This window comes from Sciurus carolinensis, chromosome 3, assembly GCF_902686445.1.
Source record: "Sciurus carolinensis chromosome 3, mSciCar1.2, whole genome shotgun sequence".
Classification (NCBI taxonomy): Eukaryota; Metazoa; Chordata; class Mammalia; order Rodentia; family Sciuridae; genus Sciurus; species Sciurus carolinensis.
The window spans coordinates 172,062,074-172,083,145 of NC_062215.1; the positions used below are offsets into that span (position 1 = coordinate 172,062,074).

At 31.6% G+C, this 21,072-nt stretch overlaps 1 protein-coding gene across 7 annotated transcripts in view; it reads left to right on the forward strand.

The window, feature by feature from the left end:
• Positions 1 to 21,072, forward strand: part of Agfg1 (ArfGAP with FG repeats 1) — a 69,835-nt gene that overhangs the window by 40,292 nt on the left and 8,471 nt on the right. The window contains exons 6-14 of one of the 7 annotated variants that reach the window (XM_047544242.1): positions 5,169 to 5,288; positions 5,950 to 6,021; positions 7,730 to 7,939; positions 9,102 to 9,282; positions 11,703 to 11,782; positions 11,997 to 12,089; positions 17,171 to 17,218; positions 19,267 to 19,425; positions 20,636 to 20,727. In XM_047544242.1, coding sequence (XP_047400198.1) covers positions 5,169 to 5,288; positions 5,950 to 6,021; positions 7,730 to 7,939; positions 9,102 to 9,282; positions 11,703 to 11,782; positions 11,997 to 12,089; positions 17,171 to 17,218; positions 19,267 to 19,425; positions 20,636 to 20,727 — 1,055 coding nt within the window. The remainder of the gene's footprint in view (positions 1 to 5,168; positions 5,289 to 5,949; positions 6,022 to 7,729; positions 7,940 to 9,101; positions 9,283 to 11,702; positions 11,783 to 11,996; positions 12,090 to 17,170; positions 17,219 to 19,266; positions 19,426 to 20,635; positions 20,728 to 21,072) is intronic. The other 6 variants (XM_047544243.1, XM_047544244.1, XM_047544246.1 and 3 more) reach the window with 6 other exon arrangements.

Here is a 21,072-nt window from a genome sequence, read left to right on the forward strand (position 1 = left end):
TCTGACACACATGCATGTATACACACATGCTCATATATGTATATATCTAAATTTTGTTTGAGACAGGTTTCATATAAGGTGTACACATTGCAGTTGTGAGGTATGTCCCTTGGGTCTTTTAATCTACAGGTTCTTTTTTCATCAGTTTTTTTCTCCTGTGTAAATTGTTAAAGGTAGGAGCTTATTTGTCCTATAGAGTTTGCTGTGGTCTAAATTTGATTACACCATTGTGGAGCTATATAACAAGCTCCTCTTTCCTATATGTTTCTTGTAGTGGTTGGTAGTTGAATCTAGAGACTTGGTCATTTACAGGGTGTGTGTGTGTGTGTGTGTGTGTGTGTGTGTGTTGGGTTGCTAGGGAGTTATAGGTTCTTTATAGGAGGGATAACTAGGGGACTGACTACTTGGTATTTAAGAGGCACATAATTTTGGAGTCACTTTTTTTATAATTTTTTTATGATATTAACTGTTGATCATTAATACTTGGGTCCATTATGCCAAACAATGATAAGTCTAAATTTACCAATTGAATTTGTATTAGAAACTTTGTTTTATATCGAAAACATACATGGAATATATTTTGGATGCTAGTAAACCTTTATGTCTGTCACAGAAGGTATACCCATCTCCATTTATGAAGCATCAATTCAAATGTAAAATACTAATTTAGGAATTAATTTAGCCATTTAATATTTTTATTTGCTAATTCAAAACTTTGCTTTATATTATTTTCAAATGTGTGGATAAGGTATTGCCTAAAGCATATTTCTATAACTTTATAGATAAGAAAAATTTAAGACTTTTGTCTTTCCAAAACATGTTTCATAATTTTATGAGCATAGCAGAAATTTTTCAGTTTATTTCATTTTTCCCTTTTTCTCTGTATGCAGTTTGAGTATTTACAGATTATATTCTTGTACTTTTGTTTGTTTTGTTGTCTCCACGGACTAATTTGTACCATAATTGTTACTTATACTTTCAGTAACTCCCTTAAATTGTAATTTGAAAAAATAGCCATTGTGTAGACTATGAAAGTAAAGAAGAAAGTAACCTAGTTTTTACAAGATCTATAGAAGGTGATAGATTTTTAATAACTATTCTGTCTTTCTCATATATGGTGGAAATGGTAGATGAATATGAGGAAATATAACCATGTAGATGTGATATGTTGCTTAGAGTAGTCCTTTTTCAGCCTGAAGTTCTTCCTTATTTACAAATGCCTACTCAATTCTCCTCTTTTTCTTTCTTTTTTTTTTTTTTCCCTCCATTCTGTTTTTATTTGATTTCAGGAAAATGCTTTTTATAAGAAGAAGCTACTATATTACTGTGTTTCCTTCAGTATATTTGATATCATGTTGACATTTTGCCTTGGAATAATTTTTAGATGCAAATCAGTGTTATGATTCCACTGATAAATCATTTTCCAGAACCTTTGCAAACACTGTGGATTCTTATTTTTCCATATGTAGTTCACAAATAGTCTTTGATCGATGAGTTCTCACTCTGAAGTTCTCATAAAAAAAAAAAAAAATAGGTGAAGAATTTACCATGAAGAGTTTGACAGTATTTAATGGCAAGTGAAAATTATTCAAATATGCCAATCTGGTTAGCATCACTTGTTAGGAAACTTGTTCTTTTGTAGATAATTGAAGTGACTTAAAAACTGGATATCTATACCCTTCATAAGAACATTTGGCTGAGGTGAATATGTGTTGGTGGGTGGGGTCCTTATTGTGTTCAGAGAGTCATCTTCTACAGAAATATGAAGTTAGAAACATAATTCCTGTACAGAGTATTTTGCTTGGTTATAAACATTATCACAAAACCTGTGAACTATCATATGTTATGGATCTCAAACTCAATTACCTTGCGATGCAGAATGACACAAAATGAGTCATGTAATGCTGTGTGGAACTGTGGTGGCGCCCTTTTTAAATAAAAAAAAAAAAAAGAATGCTTTAATCTATTGCTGCATGGAAATATGGGCTCAGGATTATTAGGTATATTAATTTTCTTAAGGAGGATCAAGAAATCTGGTTTTGTTTCTTCTATGTGAAATGCCCTCCCTTTTTTTTTTTTTTTTTGGTACCAGGAATTGATCCCAGGGGTACTTAACCACTGAGCCACATCCTCAGCCTTTTAAAAAAATTTTATTTTGAGAGAGTCTCACTAGATTGCTGAGGCTAGCTTTGAAATTGTGATCCTCCTGCCTCAGCCTCCCAAGCCACTGGGATTATAACTGTGCACCACCACTTCTGGTGAAATGTCCTCCTTTTAAATGTCGGAATTGATTGAAAAAAATGCTTAGTACTTTATAGATGAAACAACCTTTATATGTTAGATGAATTTATTTAGGGTTTCCAGTTTACATCCTATGGTCTCTGTCTTCCTTTCTCATTAGTATCTGTTTCTAATTAAAGAGGAAAGACAACTATCAACAAAACTCAGGCTCATTAACTTGGTGCTTTAAGCCCCAAACAGAGTTGAATCATTTGTACTTTTTTGAAACAAGATTATTTAATAAACATCTGTACTATTTTGTCACATTTAGTTTGAATTCCTTTGTGCAGTTTGTTTGAGGGTATAGGGAGTAATTTTTTGTATTACTGAATTTATTAATGTTTAATTTCTAAAGTTTTGTTTTCCAAAGTTAGATTCCTCAGCACTTAATTGAGTTGTTGAAGATAGGAAATAGATTGTGTCTAGAAATAACTGAGATACAAATACTACAAAACCCTGCCTTGCCACATTGATTAAATATTTGATTAATGTTTGGATCTCTGGTTGGAAAACACTAGGAAAATTTAAATGTGATATTAAAAAAAAATGACTAACCAAAATGGTTTGCCTTGAATTGATTTGTTCTCAAATATATAAGCAAGTTGTTCAAAAACAAAGTAACTTGCCTTTGGAGTGTAACCCACTCTTAAATTTTAGAATTTCATGTACTATGTTTTCTCTTCATTGATTTATAGTTATATAATCTCTATATTACTTTTTTTTGGCTTGGAACTTATTTTATGTTTAAATAGAAATTTAGTATTTCAGAGCCCTTAAAGAATTTGTTCCTGTCTCTCAGAAGTTACAGAATGATAGTGGTGGGTTTGCAAATAGAGGTTAGTAAATCTTCCCATTTGAGTAAATGAGAGGACTGGGAAGACCAGAGCAATTGAAGGACTTGTCCAGCTTACTTACATTAGAACGTAATTTTTTGATTCCTAACTCAAATTCCCGTTTTACTAAATTGTACTAATACTAATGCTGGTGTTCTCAGCATTTATCAAATGGCAACTGTGTTCATACTTGGTTTTTATTGTTTAATTTTTTTATAGGTGTTTTTTCCAAAATATTTTTCAGGAAATTTATTTTTTAATTTATCATTTATCTATTATTTTCTAGAAAGTAAAACTTAAGCCTATAAAGCAAGTGATTTTTTGCAATGTTAAGTAAAAATAGTACAGAAGATTGCAAGGTATCCAGAACATTTATATTATAATTTAAGTATTTCTGTGTAGTGTTTGAGAGGGATGAAAAACATGAAAAAAAGGTTTTCAAGAACAAAGTATGAGCAGTGAGTGATACAGAGGGTATACTGCAGCCTGTATTTCAGAACATAGAGAGAGATGGCACAGGTACCTACCTGGTATAAGGGAATTTGCTTTAGGTACATTTTCTCCTCTACTTTTATATCCATTCAGATATATACAAAACAGTAATTACATAAAAATTTTCTTCCTAGAAGAGGTAGAAATATGTTTAGTATGTTGCTTTGTTGGTGGAAGAGGTTTTTGTTTAGTAACTCTTTTTGGTTTGTTTAAAAGTAGAATACATATTGTAAAAGCTCTGCAAACTCAGGCATACATAAAAGAAGAAAATGATATTGATTCGAAGTCCCACTGGGGTTAACTAAAATGCAAATTTTTGTTTTGAATATAATACCATGTTTGGTTGAACAAAATTGGCAGTTAAAAATGTATCTGGAGTTTATTAATTTATTTTTCTTGACATAAGCATTTTTGTCCAGAATTAAATATTTTTTATTTATATGAGTTTTAATAGCTGCAGTACAGTCTTATGATGTTTTATAATATATTTAAGTGATCCCTTTTTGGTGGTCATTTGAGTTTCTGATTTTTTTATTATAGAAAACATACTGTGTAGCTTTTAGATACAGCTATACTTATTTGCAAGGTTATTTCTTTACAGAAACTTCCTAAAAGTTGAATTGCCTGCAAAGGATTTAAAGTGGGTACCTTTTACTGTACTAATAATGTTTATCCTTTCTCCATCCTTTGGACATGCTTTTCATTTTTGCCACTGAGAATTCCTTTTCCCATGTCCAAGCATTTCTTATTCACATCGTCTTGGAAAATTCTTATTTAGCATCTCTTTTGGCCTTAAATTAAAAAAAATAAATCAACCTTTGAATTATTTTATTTATTTACATATTTAGATTTAGAAAAGTCTGGATGTTTTCTCCTGTGTTGAGGACCTAAGTTGAGAAATGCATCTAGATTTTTTTTTAACTGAATGTGATGTACAGTTATGTTCTAATTCCTATTATTTTTCATTGTTTCTTAAATCGTAACACGGATTTGAAATGGCAGACTTTTAATATAATGTGAATATATTATTATATCATGTCCTTACACATTCAAATTTCATATTCATATGCTCATGGTGTTACATAATTGTAAAATTTAAAGGAACCCCAAAAGAATATTTTATTAATGTACTTAAACCATCTGTATCATTATTTTAGATATTTATATTATTCCTCAGATTCACATAAGTGATTATCTCTCTAAATCCGAAATTTCCAGAATGTGTCCCACATTCTTGTTTGCTTTACTCTAACTCATCTATTTATTGTTCTGAATTCATTTTTCTTTGTTAATAGAGTCACTTTTATAGTACTATCCCTGAGGCTATTCAAAGGATATTATGTACAAATTATCTTTTCACACAGTATTTTTGGAAATTTCTTCAATACCCATTAGTAAATACTTATAATTGGATTAACTTCTGATAGGACTTAAAGTCTGAATTCTCTTTAATGTGAGTTTTGATGCCTTGACACTTTTCATAAATTCTTAAATTCATTTGTCATGAATTTTCATTTGTAGTTTTCATATTCATTAACATATGTTGTTCCTTGCCATTTACAGCTCAGAATTCTGCAAATGCAGATTTTGCAAACTTTGATACATTTGGACAGTCTAGTGGTTCGAGTAATTTTGGAGGTTTCCCCACAGCAAGTCACTCTCCTTTTCAACCCCAAACTACAGGTAGAGCTTCTCCAGAATTATGCTTACATGTTTACTTTTTAAAAAACAAAACTTTCTAGGTATAGTTTTGAAAATCAAATTCTATGATTACCTGACTTTAAAGTAGTTCTGTCTTACAAAGCTCTGGGGAAATCTGCAATCTTTATTTTTATTTTTTCTGTTCTTTTGCTTTTCTGAACTTCTTATTATATTGTCTAATTCACAACATTCATTCGCCTCCTTTTCCTGCACATGAATCTTCCTTAAATTTCCCATGCACAGGGGCATTAAATGTTTTTAGGTTCATGGAGCACATTGATTTAGGTTGACATTTTATGTCTGAATAAGGGAAGCTAGTTGCTTCCATAGAACTAAAAGTAGCAGTAATATAAGAGCGACAAGCTTGAGAAAAATTTCTAAATGTTAGTTAGTATAGATTATTAATGATCACTTTAGTCAAACATGGGAATTGTTTTCTGTGCAGGAATTGGTCTTTGGACATTTAATGTTCTCCCATAAACTGTAGTGTTTACCGATAGTCATTAAATCATTATTTAGATATTTGGCTGATTACTTTTCTTTCAACTTTTTAATCTGTATGTATCATCTTAAAGCCTTTTCTTTCAATTTTCTTTTTTTTTTTCTTTAACTGTCATCATTTACATAATTTCTGGCTGTCCAGCATTTAGAATGCTTTCATCTAGCTGCAGTTTTGGTGAATTTACTTCAGCTTTTCCTCTCCAGGCTTCCCACAGTAAGTTCTGTTGTCAAGTAGGCTTTTTTTTTTTTTTTAACTAATTTGTATGTTTTGTGCTATATTTCGTGGATGTTTTCAATTATAGATTGTCAATCATTTTTTAACGCTAATCCTTTATAAATTCACACTTTTACTTTCCTTCTCTTATCGAACTCAGTTAAAAACCACAAATATATTTAATAAAGCTTAATTGGTAGTTTTGAAATTAAATTTTTCATAGAAATTTTAGAAGTTTAGCATTTGTTTTGTTTTCTAGTTCCTTTAACAGCTCACTATCTTTTAAATAAAGCACACTTTTCTTAGCTTTAATTATAACAACCACAGTTTAATTCCTGAAGATTTTTTATCAGTATATTATTTGTTTAGAATGTTTAAAGAACTGACTGATAAAATGTTCATGGTTTTTGCATAGAAGCACCTTCTATCTGTTTTAAAAGTATCTCTAATTGTACTTTTCTATCACCTTGATATATAACCATAGGTATATGCCATTTTGATTGCTGAAAGTATGGTTTAGAAATGAAGAATGAATACATCAAAAGTTTAAAATCAAAAGCATAGAATGAAATATACTGACTATATTCTTTTGTCAGTACTTTAGGAAAGTTCTAATGTAGAGAACATACTTTAAAGTCTTAGCAGGATACATACTGTAGTGACCATTAGGTGAATTGTGCTTTATGAAGTAAAACATTTCTAAAATATAATATAAAAATTCAAATTATTTGGATAATAGAATTTTTGCTTTTTAGAAGTCTTATAATGGAGCTAGACCCACTGTTTTCAGGGAACTCTGCTATTACATTATGTATACCAGTCGTCTCTTTTGTCCTAACAGTTTTAACTTAGATTTATTCTAGTTAAGCCATTAAGTGTCAGTGTTTAAACTTGTTTTGTTTAAAGCATTTTTCTATCAAAAAATACAGTATAATTGTTATGTCTAACTATATGGGTTTACCGTGAGCATCATGATATTGAATGCTCTTTAAATTATTATGTAGAATTAAATAATAGCTCTTCAAGTGGAATTAAGTATAAAGCTCAATGGTTATCTTTTTAAAAATTCTTGATCAAAATAGTACATTTTAAATATTGTTAGTCTGTCCCTGGGATTTGTTTAAACTGTGTTGCCAATGGAGCTTCAAAAGCTTGAATCCTCTATAATTTTGCATCTTGTTGTATAGTCTGTTGAAGGAGAACTATTCAGAGATCATAGTATATAGTCAGATGTTCAGTGAAGTAACTGAATTTTAACCAGCCCCCCACCCCGCACAATGTTCTTCCCTCCAGGGTAGATGTTATCTTAAATGTTGCCAGGTTCTTTGAAATTTAGGTGCACAAATTATAAAAAGGCATACGATTCAGATGATTAAGGTTGAGTGCCATTTACCAACTACTGATTTTAAGAATGTTTATGAAGGGCTGGGGAGGTAGCTCAGTTGGTAGAGTGCTTGCCTTGCAAGCACGAGACCCTGGGTTCGATCCCCAGTACCGCAAAAAAAAAAAAAAAAAGAATGTTTATGATAAGGTCATATATGATCATATACCTGATTTTAAGAATGTATATGATCATAATATCATGTACATTATTATTAGAATATTCAATAATCTTTATAAGACAATTTAGGAAGAAATTATCAAATTATCTACCAAAGGTATTGGGATAAGTGTAGAAATTTCAAGCTTTTTGTTTATTTTGTTACAGGTGGAAGTGCTGGATCAGTAAATGCTAATTTTGCTCATTTTGATAACTTCCCCAAATCCTCCAGTGCTGATTTTGGAACCTTCAATGCTTCCCAGAGTCATCAGACAGCATCAGCTATTAGTAAAGTTTCAGCAAACAAAGCTGGTTTACAGACAGCAGACAAATATGCAGCACTTGCTAATTTAGATAATATCTTCAGTGCTGGGCAAGGTATCAAACTTTTTGTTTGTTTGTTTTGGTGGTTTGTTTGGTGCTGGGGATTGAATCCAGAGCCTTGGGTGTGTTAGGCAAGTATTCTACCCTGAGCTGCATCTTCAACCCTAGGTATCAAGCTTTAAACAAATCAAATACAAATTTGAATATCAAACAATACTTTAAATTTGGTTATATTTATTAAAATGTGAGGAAGTAATACTTTTCTCAGTTTGCATAGAAATCTTATCTATACTATTTTGAATAAAATGTTCACTTTGAGGTTTTAGACCCAAATTATCAACTGTAAAATTGAAGACTTAGAAATTAATTTATGACCTTATACTTTTAAAAGAAAATAATTGAGAAAAATTTTATTTTATCCTAGAAAGCATGCTTTATTACTCTGTGCCTCTAAGGAGCCAATAGGTTTCATTAAGAGAGCTGGCTGAAGCATTATTTGGTGGTTTCTGTATTTCGAACTATTTTCTGTTACTATTTGGTATTTTTCAAATTCTTGTAATAATATATTTCTATACCAAATTTTCATCTTAACATCAGTATATTACCTCTAAAAGTACATAGTGCAAAGGTGAATAGCAGGAAATCTGATGCTAGACTGGATTCCACATTCTGACCTCTGGGTCTGTTTCTTGTTTTCCATCTCCAAAGTGAGAATGATAATAACATTGAACTCATGAAATTGTGTTCTATGTATTACTGCATGTAAGGTATTCAGAGCAATGCCTAGCACATAATAAGTGCTTAATAAATACTTCCTATTTTAACTTTTTTTAAAAATAAAACATGGAAAACCTTGGGAAAATGATAAATAGTAATAGGTTGTTCACTTTAGATCCAGCATTTTATGAATTTATATGTTCACTTGAATGAAGTCCACCTGTCTTGAATTTGAGAATTTCTTCTCTATGTGTAATATAGGCATATAATGCATATTACTCTAGAGAAAAATAACATTCTGTCCTTACTGTAGCGGAATGTACAGCAACTAATCTGGTCCAGTATTGTGTAGATTGGTTATTAGACTAAGAGTCCTGTTCATATCTTTAATTTAATTTTTTTTTTCTTTTAAGCTCCAAATCAGTTTACCTGTGTTTCGTGGCAAATAGGTGAAAGTATATAACTTTAAAGTTTTGGTGTTTCTTTTGTTCATTCCTAGGTGGCGACCAAGGGAGTGGTTTTGGGACCACAGGTAAAGCTCCTGTTGGTTCTGTGGTTTCAGTTCCCAGTCATTCAAGTGCATCTTCAGACAAATATGCAGCCCTGGCAGAATTAGACAGCGTTTTTAGTTCTGCTGCCACCTCCAGTAATGCATATACTTCCACAAGTAATGCTAGCAGGTACTTTGTCTTAGTATTTCTTTGTGTTTTATCTTTTAATTTTTTCAACTCTGAATAATGTAATTTAATAATAGCTGTTTGGGGAATGTAATATAAAAATGATTGAATAGTTTTTAAATCTGAGGAAATTGAGTTTTATTTGTTAATTAGAATAGAATCTGTAATTGTCATAGTTTTATCCTTCATTGAACCAAAAGTTTTGTTCCTTTTCATCCTTGAGTGCTAAAATGTAAGTCAGAGATTATGTACACATCTTTAAATGGATGGTCACATACAGATTATATCATCATATAATCCATTTGTTAGTCAAATTACATAGTCATGTGGTGTAGTTTTCAATCAAAGACTAAACAGTGAAAACATCAGTTTGTTTTTTCAGTGTCATACTGGTATTTATAAATTCAGGGATCTGCTACCAATTTCATGTGTGTTTGACATACAGAAATTCTTTATAGTTGGAAGTTTAACCCATTTTAAAGATATAAAGTCTATTAGACTCATTTTAGGGTTAAGGAAACAGACCTGAAAAGAATTGCCTGTGCAATTTTAATCATATCTGCTTTCTATTCTTGTGGTTTGTATCTGCTTTTTTCTCTTACTTTCCTTTTGCATCCTTTCTAGAGAGATATTACAGAATTCTAACACTACCTACTTGGACTTTTTTTTAATGAATTTTTTGTATGCCAGATGGGAAAAAAATTAGGGGTATTTATAGATTTTTTTGCTCTATTAAGATTGTCCATATTGGATATTAGTGATGAACTGTAACAGGGTGACCATAAACTCTGGAAACTTGAATGAGTTATACATGACAAATGGTTTATTGATATTATATTGCTGTGTATTAGTCATGCATAGAGAGAAGTCCATTGTTGGGGTCTTTAGCCCCCTTGCTCTTCTCCACCAGCGACAAGGGAAGGTAGCACTCCCCAACAAGGCCAGACTGGGAAAGGTAGGGCCGGCTGACCACCCGCACCCAGCCCTCTGGGTGGAGGACCATCAGATGTGTCAGGGAGACCAGTCACAGCAAGAACTCGTTGTCCGATTTATCGTCATTAACTTTTGAAACTGCTTTTGAGGCCTTGATCTTGCTCACCTGCCAGGAAGTAAGGAGTCAGCCTGAGTTAGTTAACGTGTCATTAGTCCCAACAGTCCATAGGATATTTGGTGTACCTGAAATCATTTCATGGGAAACTGAGGTTAAAAACTTCCTGTAATAATTCTGAAAGTTTATTTGCTTTTTTACTAATTGACATTTGTATTGATAGTGTACAAATAATGGCAAGTGAAACTTACAGTTATCTTAACATAAATTGAGCTAGGGGTCATCCAGTAGTCACAGTGTTTCTCAACACCACACATTGTTTTATTTATGAATATTTCTGATCAGTGTTTTCTTATTAATATTCTTAAAATTTTATTAAATCTTTATCCTTAATATGTCTTACTGATTTTCTGTGTGTTGAAATAAGGTATACATGAAGTGATTCTGGAGCATGGAGTTGTCTTGAAAGAAATTACTTGTATAGTTGGTTGAGTTATGGAAAGAAGTAGCCACTTATTTTATGGAACACTATTTTTCTTTGATGTGTACACTAACCATGACTATTCAGATTTGAGTATTTGTCAGACATTTTCACAGATGGACTTTCTAGATCTTTCACTTTAAAGAAAACAGCTGATGAAATTGATGTTTTCCAGCAAATATTAGAACTTTGGAAAATTAATAGACTTATGAGCTTGACAGCTTCTCGTTAATTTTCTGATGTGATGGTTGGCCACATTAATATGATTTTTAAATTTTGTGTAAAGAAATAACCTTTGGAAGATTATCATAGCTGATAAAACAAGTGTTTTTAAATGACCAGTACATGATATAAAATTGGTAAAAGATTCATTTAAGGTGCAGGATAGACCAGTGAACTTTAGTTTAATGGAGTACAAAAAGTTCATTGATACAGTTTCAAATTCTATATTTCAATTAATTTTTAGGAAACTCACTATTTTTTGGTATGATTTCAAGAAAACATCTATAATTATCTAAAAAGGCTCTTAAAATATGTTAAACCAACCATTAAAGGAATTTTCAAAAATATAAAACAGTCTACTGTTCTCAAGTCCCTTTTATTTAAAAAGTTATTTATTACAAAAGTAATATTTGTGTTATATGATAACTTAAGATTATTTTAAACCTGAGGAATATTTTTCTAAAATTCTCTATTTTTGTATAATATAGTTGATGAATGTAACATACATAAAAAATTTTGTCTGTTATTGGGATAATGTATTTTAGAATGTAAACACATCTTGAGACTTAAAGTTTGAGAATTGCTATATCTGTGGTATGTTTAGTGTTACCTGTGTCCATATTCTGTGGCTACCCTGCAGGTAGATTACTCTTGCTTTTTACTTGTTTTCAGCAATGTTTTTGGAACAGTGCCAGTGGGTGCTTCTGCACAGACACAACCTGTTTCTTCAAGTGTGCCTGCTCCATTTGGAGGTATGTGCTCCTGATATATATAGATTGGTTTTAATAAAGAACCCAAGTATGTATTTATTGTGTAGCATTTTCTTAAGGGTACCAGAGGGTAGTCGAAGCAATGATTAGCACAAAGCTCATTTTTTCTCTCTTCATAAATGTAGTGAATAAATATTTAAAACCTTGAATACAAAATAAATTAGAATTTTATAGTATGTTTTATAATTTTTTAAAGCTACGCCTTCCACAAATCCATTTGTTGCTGCTGCTGGTCCTTCTGTGGCATCTTCTACAAATCCATTTCAGACCAATGCCAGAGGAGCAACAGGTAAGAAGAAAAAAAAAAAAAAAAAGAGTGATTATGAAACAGTAAACTTTGGGGAAAGTACTTATCAAAAAGACACCATGTAAATAACACTGCAAAATGGGGACTCTCTTAACTATGGTGAATGGAAACTGGAAATGAGTTTGTCCATAAAGACAAATGCTAGTGGGAAGTTTACACAATTTTGGAATTCAACAGAACCTTAGTAAAGATGTAGTATTCCCCTCTGGCCAAACCTTTCATTTTCAGGTAGGGAAGATCAAACAGGGAAATGAGATTTCCTAGAACCATACAGCTAATATATAAGAGGAGCTTGAACCCAGTAATTTTTGTTGGTCTGGATTTGAACCAAGTAACATTTGTTGGTCTGGATTTAGAATTACTGGCTATGAGTCATTCAATCTTAATAGAACATTTTATGAGAATTTTGTTTTTCCCCCAAGATCATATCAGAGGAATGGAATTTGTTACATCTTGCTCATATTGTATTTCTTTGAGTTTTGTCTTATTATGCTGTACATCAGAGCTATTTGCCATCACCTTGGAATGTCAGCAAGTACAGGTGGTATAACGGTATTCATTAATCCTAGAATTTGTAAACTTTGTTTTTGTGTGTATGTCCCAGTAGTTTTAGAACTAAAATTTTAATTCCAATTTTAGCAATTGTTGATATAAAATCTTGAGATAGTGGGTACTTATAACATTGAAATTAGATTAAATCATATAAAAATTAGTGATTATTAGTAAATCTTTTTGTCATTGGTAAGATTAAGAATTGTGATAGTATCTGAATAACTTCTTATTTTCCTCGTGCATAAATGTTTTTGGTTATGAATTTTTGGTATTTAACATAACAAGTGTTTAAAATAACTTTGACTTTCTCATCAAATTTAATTTGATTAAAAAATAGTTTATTTTTTAATTTAGGTCAACCTAATACAATTATTATTTAAAATTTCTATTGTGCTTTGGTTGTCAATTACTAATTCAAGTATACCTAATTAATGATTGCTTTAAATTTCTATTTGTATTTTTTATTTGGTATACACATCTTTCTGTTTCTTGGCATATTATTTTGATTTAGTGGAAGGAATCAATAAGCTTTTATACATTGTGGACACAATAAGCTTTTATACATTGTCTTGTTTAATTCCTGTAGCTCCCATCAAGTAAATATCTTAAATGGTTTAAAAGTTGAGTAAACTGAGGCTTGGAAAAGTTCAGTGGGTATAGCCAGCTTGTGTTCAAATCCTGATTTAGTATTTATCTGCTAGGTGGTGATACTGAAAATGGTTTTTATATTTTATTAATACATGGTAGAAGGATGATAGAAAGATGCACTAATATTTGTTAAAGTTGTTTGCAAGGTAATATTGATGAGTTTATAGCATAACTCATTTTTGAACAACTGAGGAATGAAAACTCAAACCTTGACTGAGGTTATATTGACTAAGTTCTTTGATCCTTATTGTTAGCTCTAGTTATAAAATGTGAACAGTATTCTCTGACTGGCAGGAGTGTTGTGAAATCAAATGATGTAAATCACTGTGTGTTCTTTGCATTATACTATATACTTAAAGCATCATCATATGTTAGTATTTTCTTCTCATGACTACCTCTAAGTTGGTTCTGTCCTCACAGTTAAGAACTCTTTAGCTTATTATACTTTAGAATATGAAAGTCTTTAAAAAGCTATGATTCTATATAGGATATAAAATCATATAAACTGTAAGATGATAAATTAGTTTTGGTATGAGCAAAGTTTATTAGGATCATAAATATACTATGTCCATAAACTTTCATTTCAAGGTAAAATATTTTTACATTATAGGTAATTTTGGATTCATCCCATCTTTTTTAGTTTATTATTGAATATATTAAAGCAAATGTTAGTTACATGTTTCTGTTGAAGCTAAAATGTGAACAGAAGTTTGGCTGATGGACTGTGATTATTACTAGGAATTTCTACTGCTTTATATCAACAAAATTGAGGTGACTTTTGAAAAAAGACATTGCAGAATAGTTCTGTGTGAAATTTTAAAAGTTTTACCAATATATTTTCTGGATATACAAGACTTTGGAGCTTTAATTTTAACATATTATGTAGGAACCTTCTCTAGGAGATTACCCTATATGACTTAAGAACCTTTTTAATTTAACTTTAGGATTTTATGACATTTAGCAGCCCCTCTACCCTAAATCTAATAGAATTAAGATAAGTTTCATTTTTAGGCAATTCTCTTACAATTTCTCTCCCTTATACTCTGCCCTTTATTTCAGAAGTCCTTTGTAATGACCTTTATTTTCTGTTTTAAAGAATTTTTTTCTTTCCAGGGAGATAAACTTGTAGAAAAGTAGAGCTGAAAGATTCAAGACACCACAGCCTTGTTGTATTACCTAGGTAGAAACCAGTTTGCCTTTAGGGTTCAATATTAAGTAATGGCTAATCTTGATACTAATATTCAAAATACTTCTAAACCAGCACTCTTTTCATTCCAGTATGATTTTGCATTTATGTAACATACACTGATAAGTGTTTTTTCAGTTGGCCCACCTCACCTGGCTAGTAGACTCTGGAAATGAGAATTTTTAAAAAGGGATAGGAGTAATTGAAGAAAAACAAAGGAAAGCGTTTCATTAGGTTATATAAGACATACTTTTGTAGTAGAGGAGCTGATTTTCTCACCATTTTCCCTTTCACCCTCAGATTGCTCCTAATGTTTGGATATCTCTAACATTTAATTTGCAGTTGGTACTTTTGACGACCAAAAATGAAAATTGTCATGTTTGGAAATGAGGGGGGTGGGTAATGGAGATAGATAGATAGCTAATAGATAGAGATATGATAAAAATGAATACAACAAACAGTTAAACTTTATAGCATACTGGAGAAAATATTTGTAAGTTGTATATCTGACAATGGACTTACTCATGTAAAGAATTCTTACAATTCAATAATAAAATGACAACCCAATTTAAAAATTGATCAAAGATTTTAATAGACATTTCTCCAAGAGGGCGCATAGTCGGTAGGCACATGAAAAGATATTAGTCAATAGGAGAATGCAAATCAAAATTACTGTGTGATGCTACTTCATACCTAGGATGACTGTAATGATTAAACAGTAATAATTATTAATGAGGATGTAGAGAAATGAGAAACTGCATACACTCCTTGTGGGTATGTCTTTGGAAAACAGTTTGACCATTGCTCAAAAAGGTCAACATAGAGTAATTCCCCTGTTAGGAATATACCCACAAGGAATGGAAACATCCACACAGAAACTTTCACACAAGTGTTCATATCTGTATTGTTCATAGTAGCCCCCAAAAGAAAATACATATCATCAGTCATATGTATCAACCCAAATATCATCAACTGAAGAAACCAAATGATGAATAGCCATATATAGAATATTTTTGATGATTATATGTAATGAAGTAATTATACATGGATGAACCTTGAAATTTTTATTCTAAGTAAAACATTAGCTACTACAAAAGTCTACACATTTATGGTTCCATTTGTATAAAATGCCCAGAATAATCATATCTCCTGAGATAGAAAATAGATTGATTTATTATAGTCGATTAGTGGTTGTTAGAGGCTGGGGTAGTGATAATGATGGGGCATTATGGGAAGAAGCAGCCTTTAGATATAGAATTTCCTTTAGAGAGGATAAAAAAGTAATCTAAAATTAGATTATGGTGATGTTTATACAACACTGTGTATATATTAATAATGTTGAATTCTGTACTTTCAGCAGAAAAATTAACGTGTGAATTATATCTCAAAAACTGTTTAAGGAAAATTTATAGCATTTTTGGTACTCCAGAGTTTAGGGGTTGGCATCTTTGTTCCAACCTGAAGTACAGGGTTAGTATAGATTCATAGTTACTGCTGACTGAAATGTAGCAGTATGACATGGAAAAGGATTCTATGCCTAAATACATACAGGAAATGCCAGGACTTCTATGCCTAAATACATATGGGAAATGTCAGGACTTCTTAAAGCTTTTAGAGTGCTCTAAAAAAGGAGGTTAATGTCAAGTGACCAGACTTGTTTAACACCGAACACTTCTTCAGTTAACCTTTTGTTGAATTCAGAACACAGTATAAATTTGATTTTCAACTTAGGAAGAAAAATACATTTGTTACTATACAGCACTGTGATTCATAGTTACATTTAATCTTCAAAACAGCATTGTGAAATATGTAGGTTCTACTTTGTCCTTTGTGCCCCCTATTAAGTAACATTGTGCTGCTGGAAAATGGCAGAACCAAGATTCATTCTCTTAATCATTCAATTTCCTCAAATTTATGCTAATCCTAAAAGTATTATTTTAAAATGCATAGAAATATATTTTAGAAACAATCCCTTACCTTATTGTTAAACAACAGTGAAAAAAGGTTTTAATGTTCAGCAAAACCTATTTGTCTTCTGTTAATTACATATCCTTATATGTAACCTCTTTATCCTCAAACATGCCAGGTATGTAAGATGCACAAAATATATTTTTCTTTTCTCTGCTTCAAGGTGATCGTATTTTAAACTGAAACTCCCCACTCACCTTTCTGATGAACCATATTTAATAATTTTCCCTGCGTGAAACTTAGCTCATTTGAGTTATCTCTGTGTATTTCTAATAAATGTGTTGAGTTGTAAATAAAATTATCTGGCATTTTTCAGGTGCTTTTTCTAAGACTTGGGGTTTTAGATGCTAAATAGCATTTTTGGGTGTAGCTCATGATGTGAACAAAACCTTTTTTATACATATAGTTGTATCTTCACCTGAAAATAAAGTCAGTCCTTTTTTAAAAATTTAATTTCATCAATGTTTCTTCATTTGGTATTTATTCTACTAAACTTTGCTTTATTTCAAATGGTATATTATAGTATGAATATAGTTGGAATAAAATTGTTCATTTTGTGATTGTGTTTTAATTCATATATTCTTATGCTACCCAGTTGGCAACAGCACATTCTAATTTGAGAATTCTTTAATGAAACAAATTTACTTTTATTTGAATAATAGTTATTCACAACTTAATTGACATTGGTCTCTCTATGGCTTTCCATAAGGCCTTTCTGGAGCAATGCATTCTCAAGTGTTTCCTCACGCTCATTTTGGTAGGTGGCCACAACTAATATCTAGATTTGTGTGGCAATTTGTCTACCTGCTTGTTGAAGCTTCTGCTAGTGTTCTGGATCCTTGCATGTGAAATTAAGTTTTTCCATGTTTTAAAATGGAGTGGGCATGGATGTGTGGCATCGAGATCATGTTGTATTTAAAGTTATATGAAAACTTTTATAGTGATTTATGTTTTAATGCTGAAAAGCATTATTGCTTACCTCCATGGTCACAATAGAATGTTAGTAGCTTTTTTGATTCTTTTTCTTAAGTTTGAATCCATAGTACTTTAAGTGATACCTATTTGATATACCAAACCATTATACCACATTTCATGGAGTTTGGTTTTGCTTAACTGTATCCCAGTTTTGCTTTTTAGTGCTTTCTTAAACAGTGATTTGTCAAAGTTATGTCAGTGCATTAATGTCTGTAATATCTTCCTGTTGCCCTCTCAGTGTGCTTATTATTCTTTCACTTACCTCCCAGTGGCCTATTTTCCTTTTTATGTTAGTAGTAATTAAATTTTAAAAGTTTGATGTGTAATTGGAATTAATTTATTGAACAAAATTGCATTGTTATAAACTTTAGAACTCTTGTATTTGGACAAAATCTATAACTTATTTTTCATTTTTCCTTAAAAAGAAAATTTGATTGATTTTTATGGAATATTTTTAGTTTTGTTTTAGTATTTTCTGTGATTTAAATCAGTGATCACGCTGGTAAATTTTTTAAGGTCAGGAAGTTCAGTGGGTTATTGTGTTTTGAGAGCTGCATGCTCACAATATTTCATTATGTAATTACTAGAAGTCTATATTTAAAACATTATTATCTCTTTTTTTACTGAGTTCTTTCTTAGAACCAGTAGTTGGAAGGTGCTGTTTTAAATATTTACTAGCAATGTTCTGCTGCTATATGTTTCTGTTGTGTGAATTAAGTCATAAAAAATTAGGAAATGGAGGAACAATACCATACATGTGGTGGTGGTTCACACACAGATCTCCTTCAACAGGTTAATGCTTTGTCTGTTAAGTTATAGCAGTGGGACTTGGAGCCAAGGAGGATTACATGGTATTGTTACCCACTTACTCTACGTTCTTTCCTTGCTAAGAGTGCCTTTTTCACTTCTTTTCCAATCTTTCTGCAGTTTGCTCTATTTTTTTATAGTTTAGCAATTCCCACGTTTCTCAGTCCTCTTCTAAAGCTATTTTTATTTACCTTTCTAAAAGGGTGGGAATTCTTGTCTTACTTAATTGATGTAGTAGGAACTTAATATGTCCTTTTAATTGTGTCAGTGTTTATTATTGTTTTTGTTTGAACCCAGGGGTGCTTTATCACTAAGCCACATACCCCAGCCCTTTTTTATTTTTTATTTTGAGCTACGTTGCTGAGGCTGACTTTGAACTTGAAGTCCTCCTGCCTCAGCCTCTCACGCCACTGGGATTACAGGCATTCACCATCTGCCTGGCTGTTTTTGTGTTTGGTTCTTATTTTTTTTTTTTCCTTAGTTACAAGCCTACATAGGTTTTAGTGGTCTCCCTCTAATCCTGTTTCTCCTATAAGTCCAGTTATTTTTAGTGAACTATTTTATGGAAAATTTAAAATGTTTTTCCAGGGACACATAGATTACAGTATAGCAGACACTTTAGTGACTAAAATTAAAATTTTGGTTATTTTATTGTATACGGCAAAACAAACCTGAAAACAAAATTGTCTACTCATGTACATGTGAATTGCATTATAATAGGCTTTAAAAAGTAGACTACTTTAGACTTTAATTTTATACAATTTGAGAAATTTGCGTGGACTTTCAAATGACAGTTTTAATAGTTTCATTCTGGTTCTTGTGTTTCAGGAGAACAAAATTTCCTAGGTTATATTAAACTGCATATCGTTAAAACTTGTTATTACTTTGTTGGAATTTTAAATGCCTCTAATGTATGTCTTAGTATTTTTCAAAATAAGCAATATGTATTCTACAATGTTGAGTATAAGAAGCATACTGTACCCTTTTTTGTGTAACTGATTGGCCCTTTTTCCCTTCTGTCAGCGGCAACCTTTGGCACTGCATCCATGAGCATGCCTGCGGGGTTCGGCACTCCTGCTCCCTACAGTCTTCCCACCAGCTTTAGTGGCAGTTTCCAGCAGCCCGCCTTCCCAGCCCAAGCAGCTTTCCCTCAACAGACAGCTTTTTCTCAACAGCCCAATGGTAAGATCTAACACTTGAATAGCTGTAAGTCCATTTTAGATATCCTTTATGTATCATAATATAAGGTGTTTGGAACAGAGACTTACCTAAAGAATGAGTCTTTACTACACAAAAATAGAAGCTTTCAGTGATTTTGATCTCAGAAAATGGAATGATTTTATAAGTTTCTATGCCCAGATTACAGATTTTGGGAAAATTAGTGACTATCTAAAGAATATACCCCTTCCTTCTCAAATCAGCCAGTATCCTTTTTCCTCTTTAATTCATCTTGTGAATTCTCATATGCTTCTTTATTTCAAAAGGAAACTATAGGGTTTTGAGTATTAGTTTGTTTTTTCTTATTATCACAAAAATGTTGCCCGGGTACTTTTTTGTATAAGGGTGTGTGTGTGTGAGTGAGAGAGAAAGAGAGAGCAGTTTTCTAAATAGAAGAGGTGAGAAGATAGAACAGTTTACCTATTTTTCTCATTTGCTGAAGTATGATTTTTTTTAATGATTATTGATTCACAGCATATTTTTTTTTAAAGTCAGTGATTACATAAAGGTCTGAAAATACGGTCTATGGAAGAGCCATAAATGATGAAGTATTTCCTAATAAATACTATGATTTATGTAGACACTTATCCACCCACACAGCCTCTCCCAAATAGTCACAAGTTATCAGTTAAATAATTCTTTGAATGTCAGTGATTTATACAGCTGGGGACAAGTTGGAATTAGCCATTTCTTTTATATAGTATTTGATTGTGTATATATACCACATTTTCCTTTTTTAAATTATGTTTTCATTAGTGCATTTTAATTATGCATAACATAATTTGCTTCATTTCATTCCCTAGTACTTCACTTTCTCCTTCTCCCAGTCACCTGAGCTCCTCCTTCTACTATATTGGTCTCCCTTCGAGTTATTTATTTTTAATTTGTGTATTATAATTATACATAAATGGAATTCATTATGCTATTTTCATATATATACATGGCATAGAAATTAATCGTTTCTGAAGGGCTCCATGAGAACTCTTTTAAGACATACCATAGGAAGTTTGTCTTTGGCATCTGAAAGAACAAGAGACATAATAGTTTAACTTTGGTTATTTTTATGTTTGCTTCTCTGGTAAGAACTTCTCTGAAAGTTATCATGAGAGTTCATAAACATTAGATTATCTCTTGTCGAGGTGTAGGTTATAATTGGGGGTTCTGTTTTCAAAAGGTGCAGGTTTTGCAGCATTTGGACAAACAAAGCCAGTGGTAACCGCTTTTGGTCAAGTCGCAACTGCTGGAGTATCTAGTAATCCTTTTATGGTAAGTGAAATTCAATTTTAAGTTGTCGCATCTTATTTCAAATAAGGAAAAACAGGATGTGAATATCCGTACATGCTGTTTTTGTTCTGATATGACAGGTTGTACAAATTGAGGAAGTCAATTATGCATGTTCTTTATCTGACCTTTCAAAATAATTAGTTGTAAGTCAAAGCACTGACAGATAAATTTTATAATATAAGATTTAATCTGCTTTGTTGTCACAATAACACTTTAGGACAGGCCATAGGATTTAATGAATCAGTATGAAAAGGAGTCTAACAATCAAAGACTTTTGCTTGAAAAACAAGTCCTTCTATTAAAGGACTGAGTCTCTTCTTAGATTAT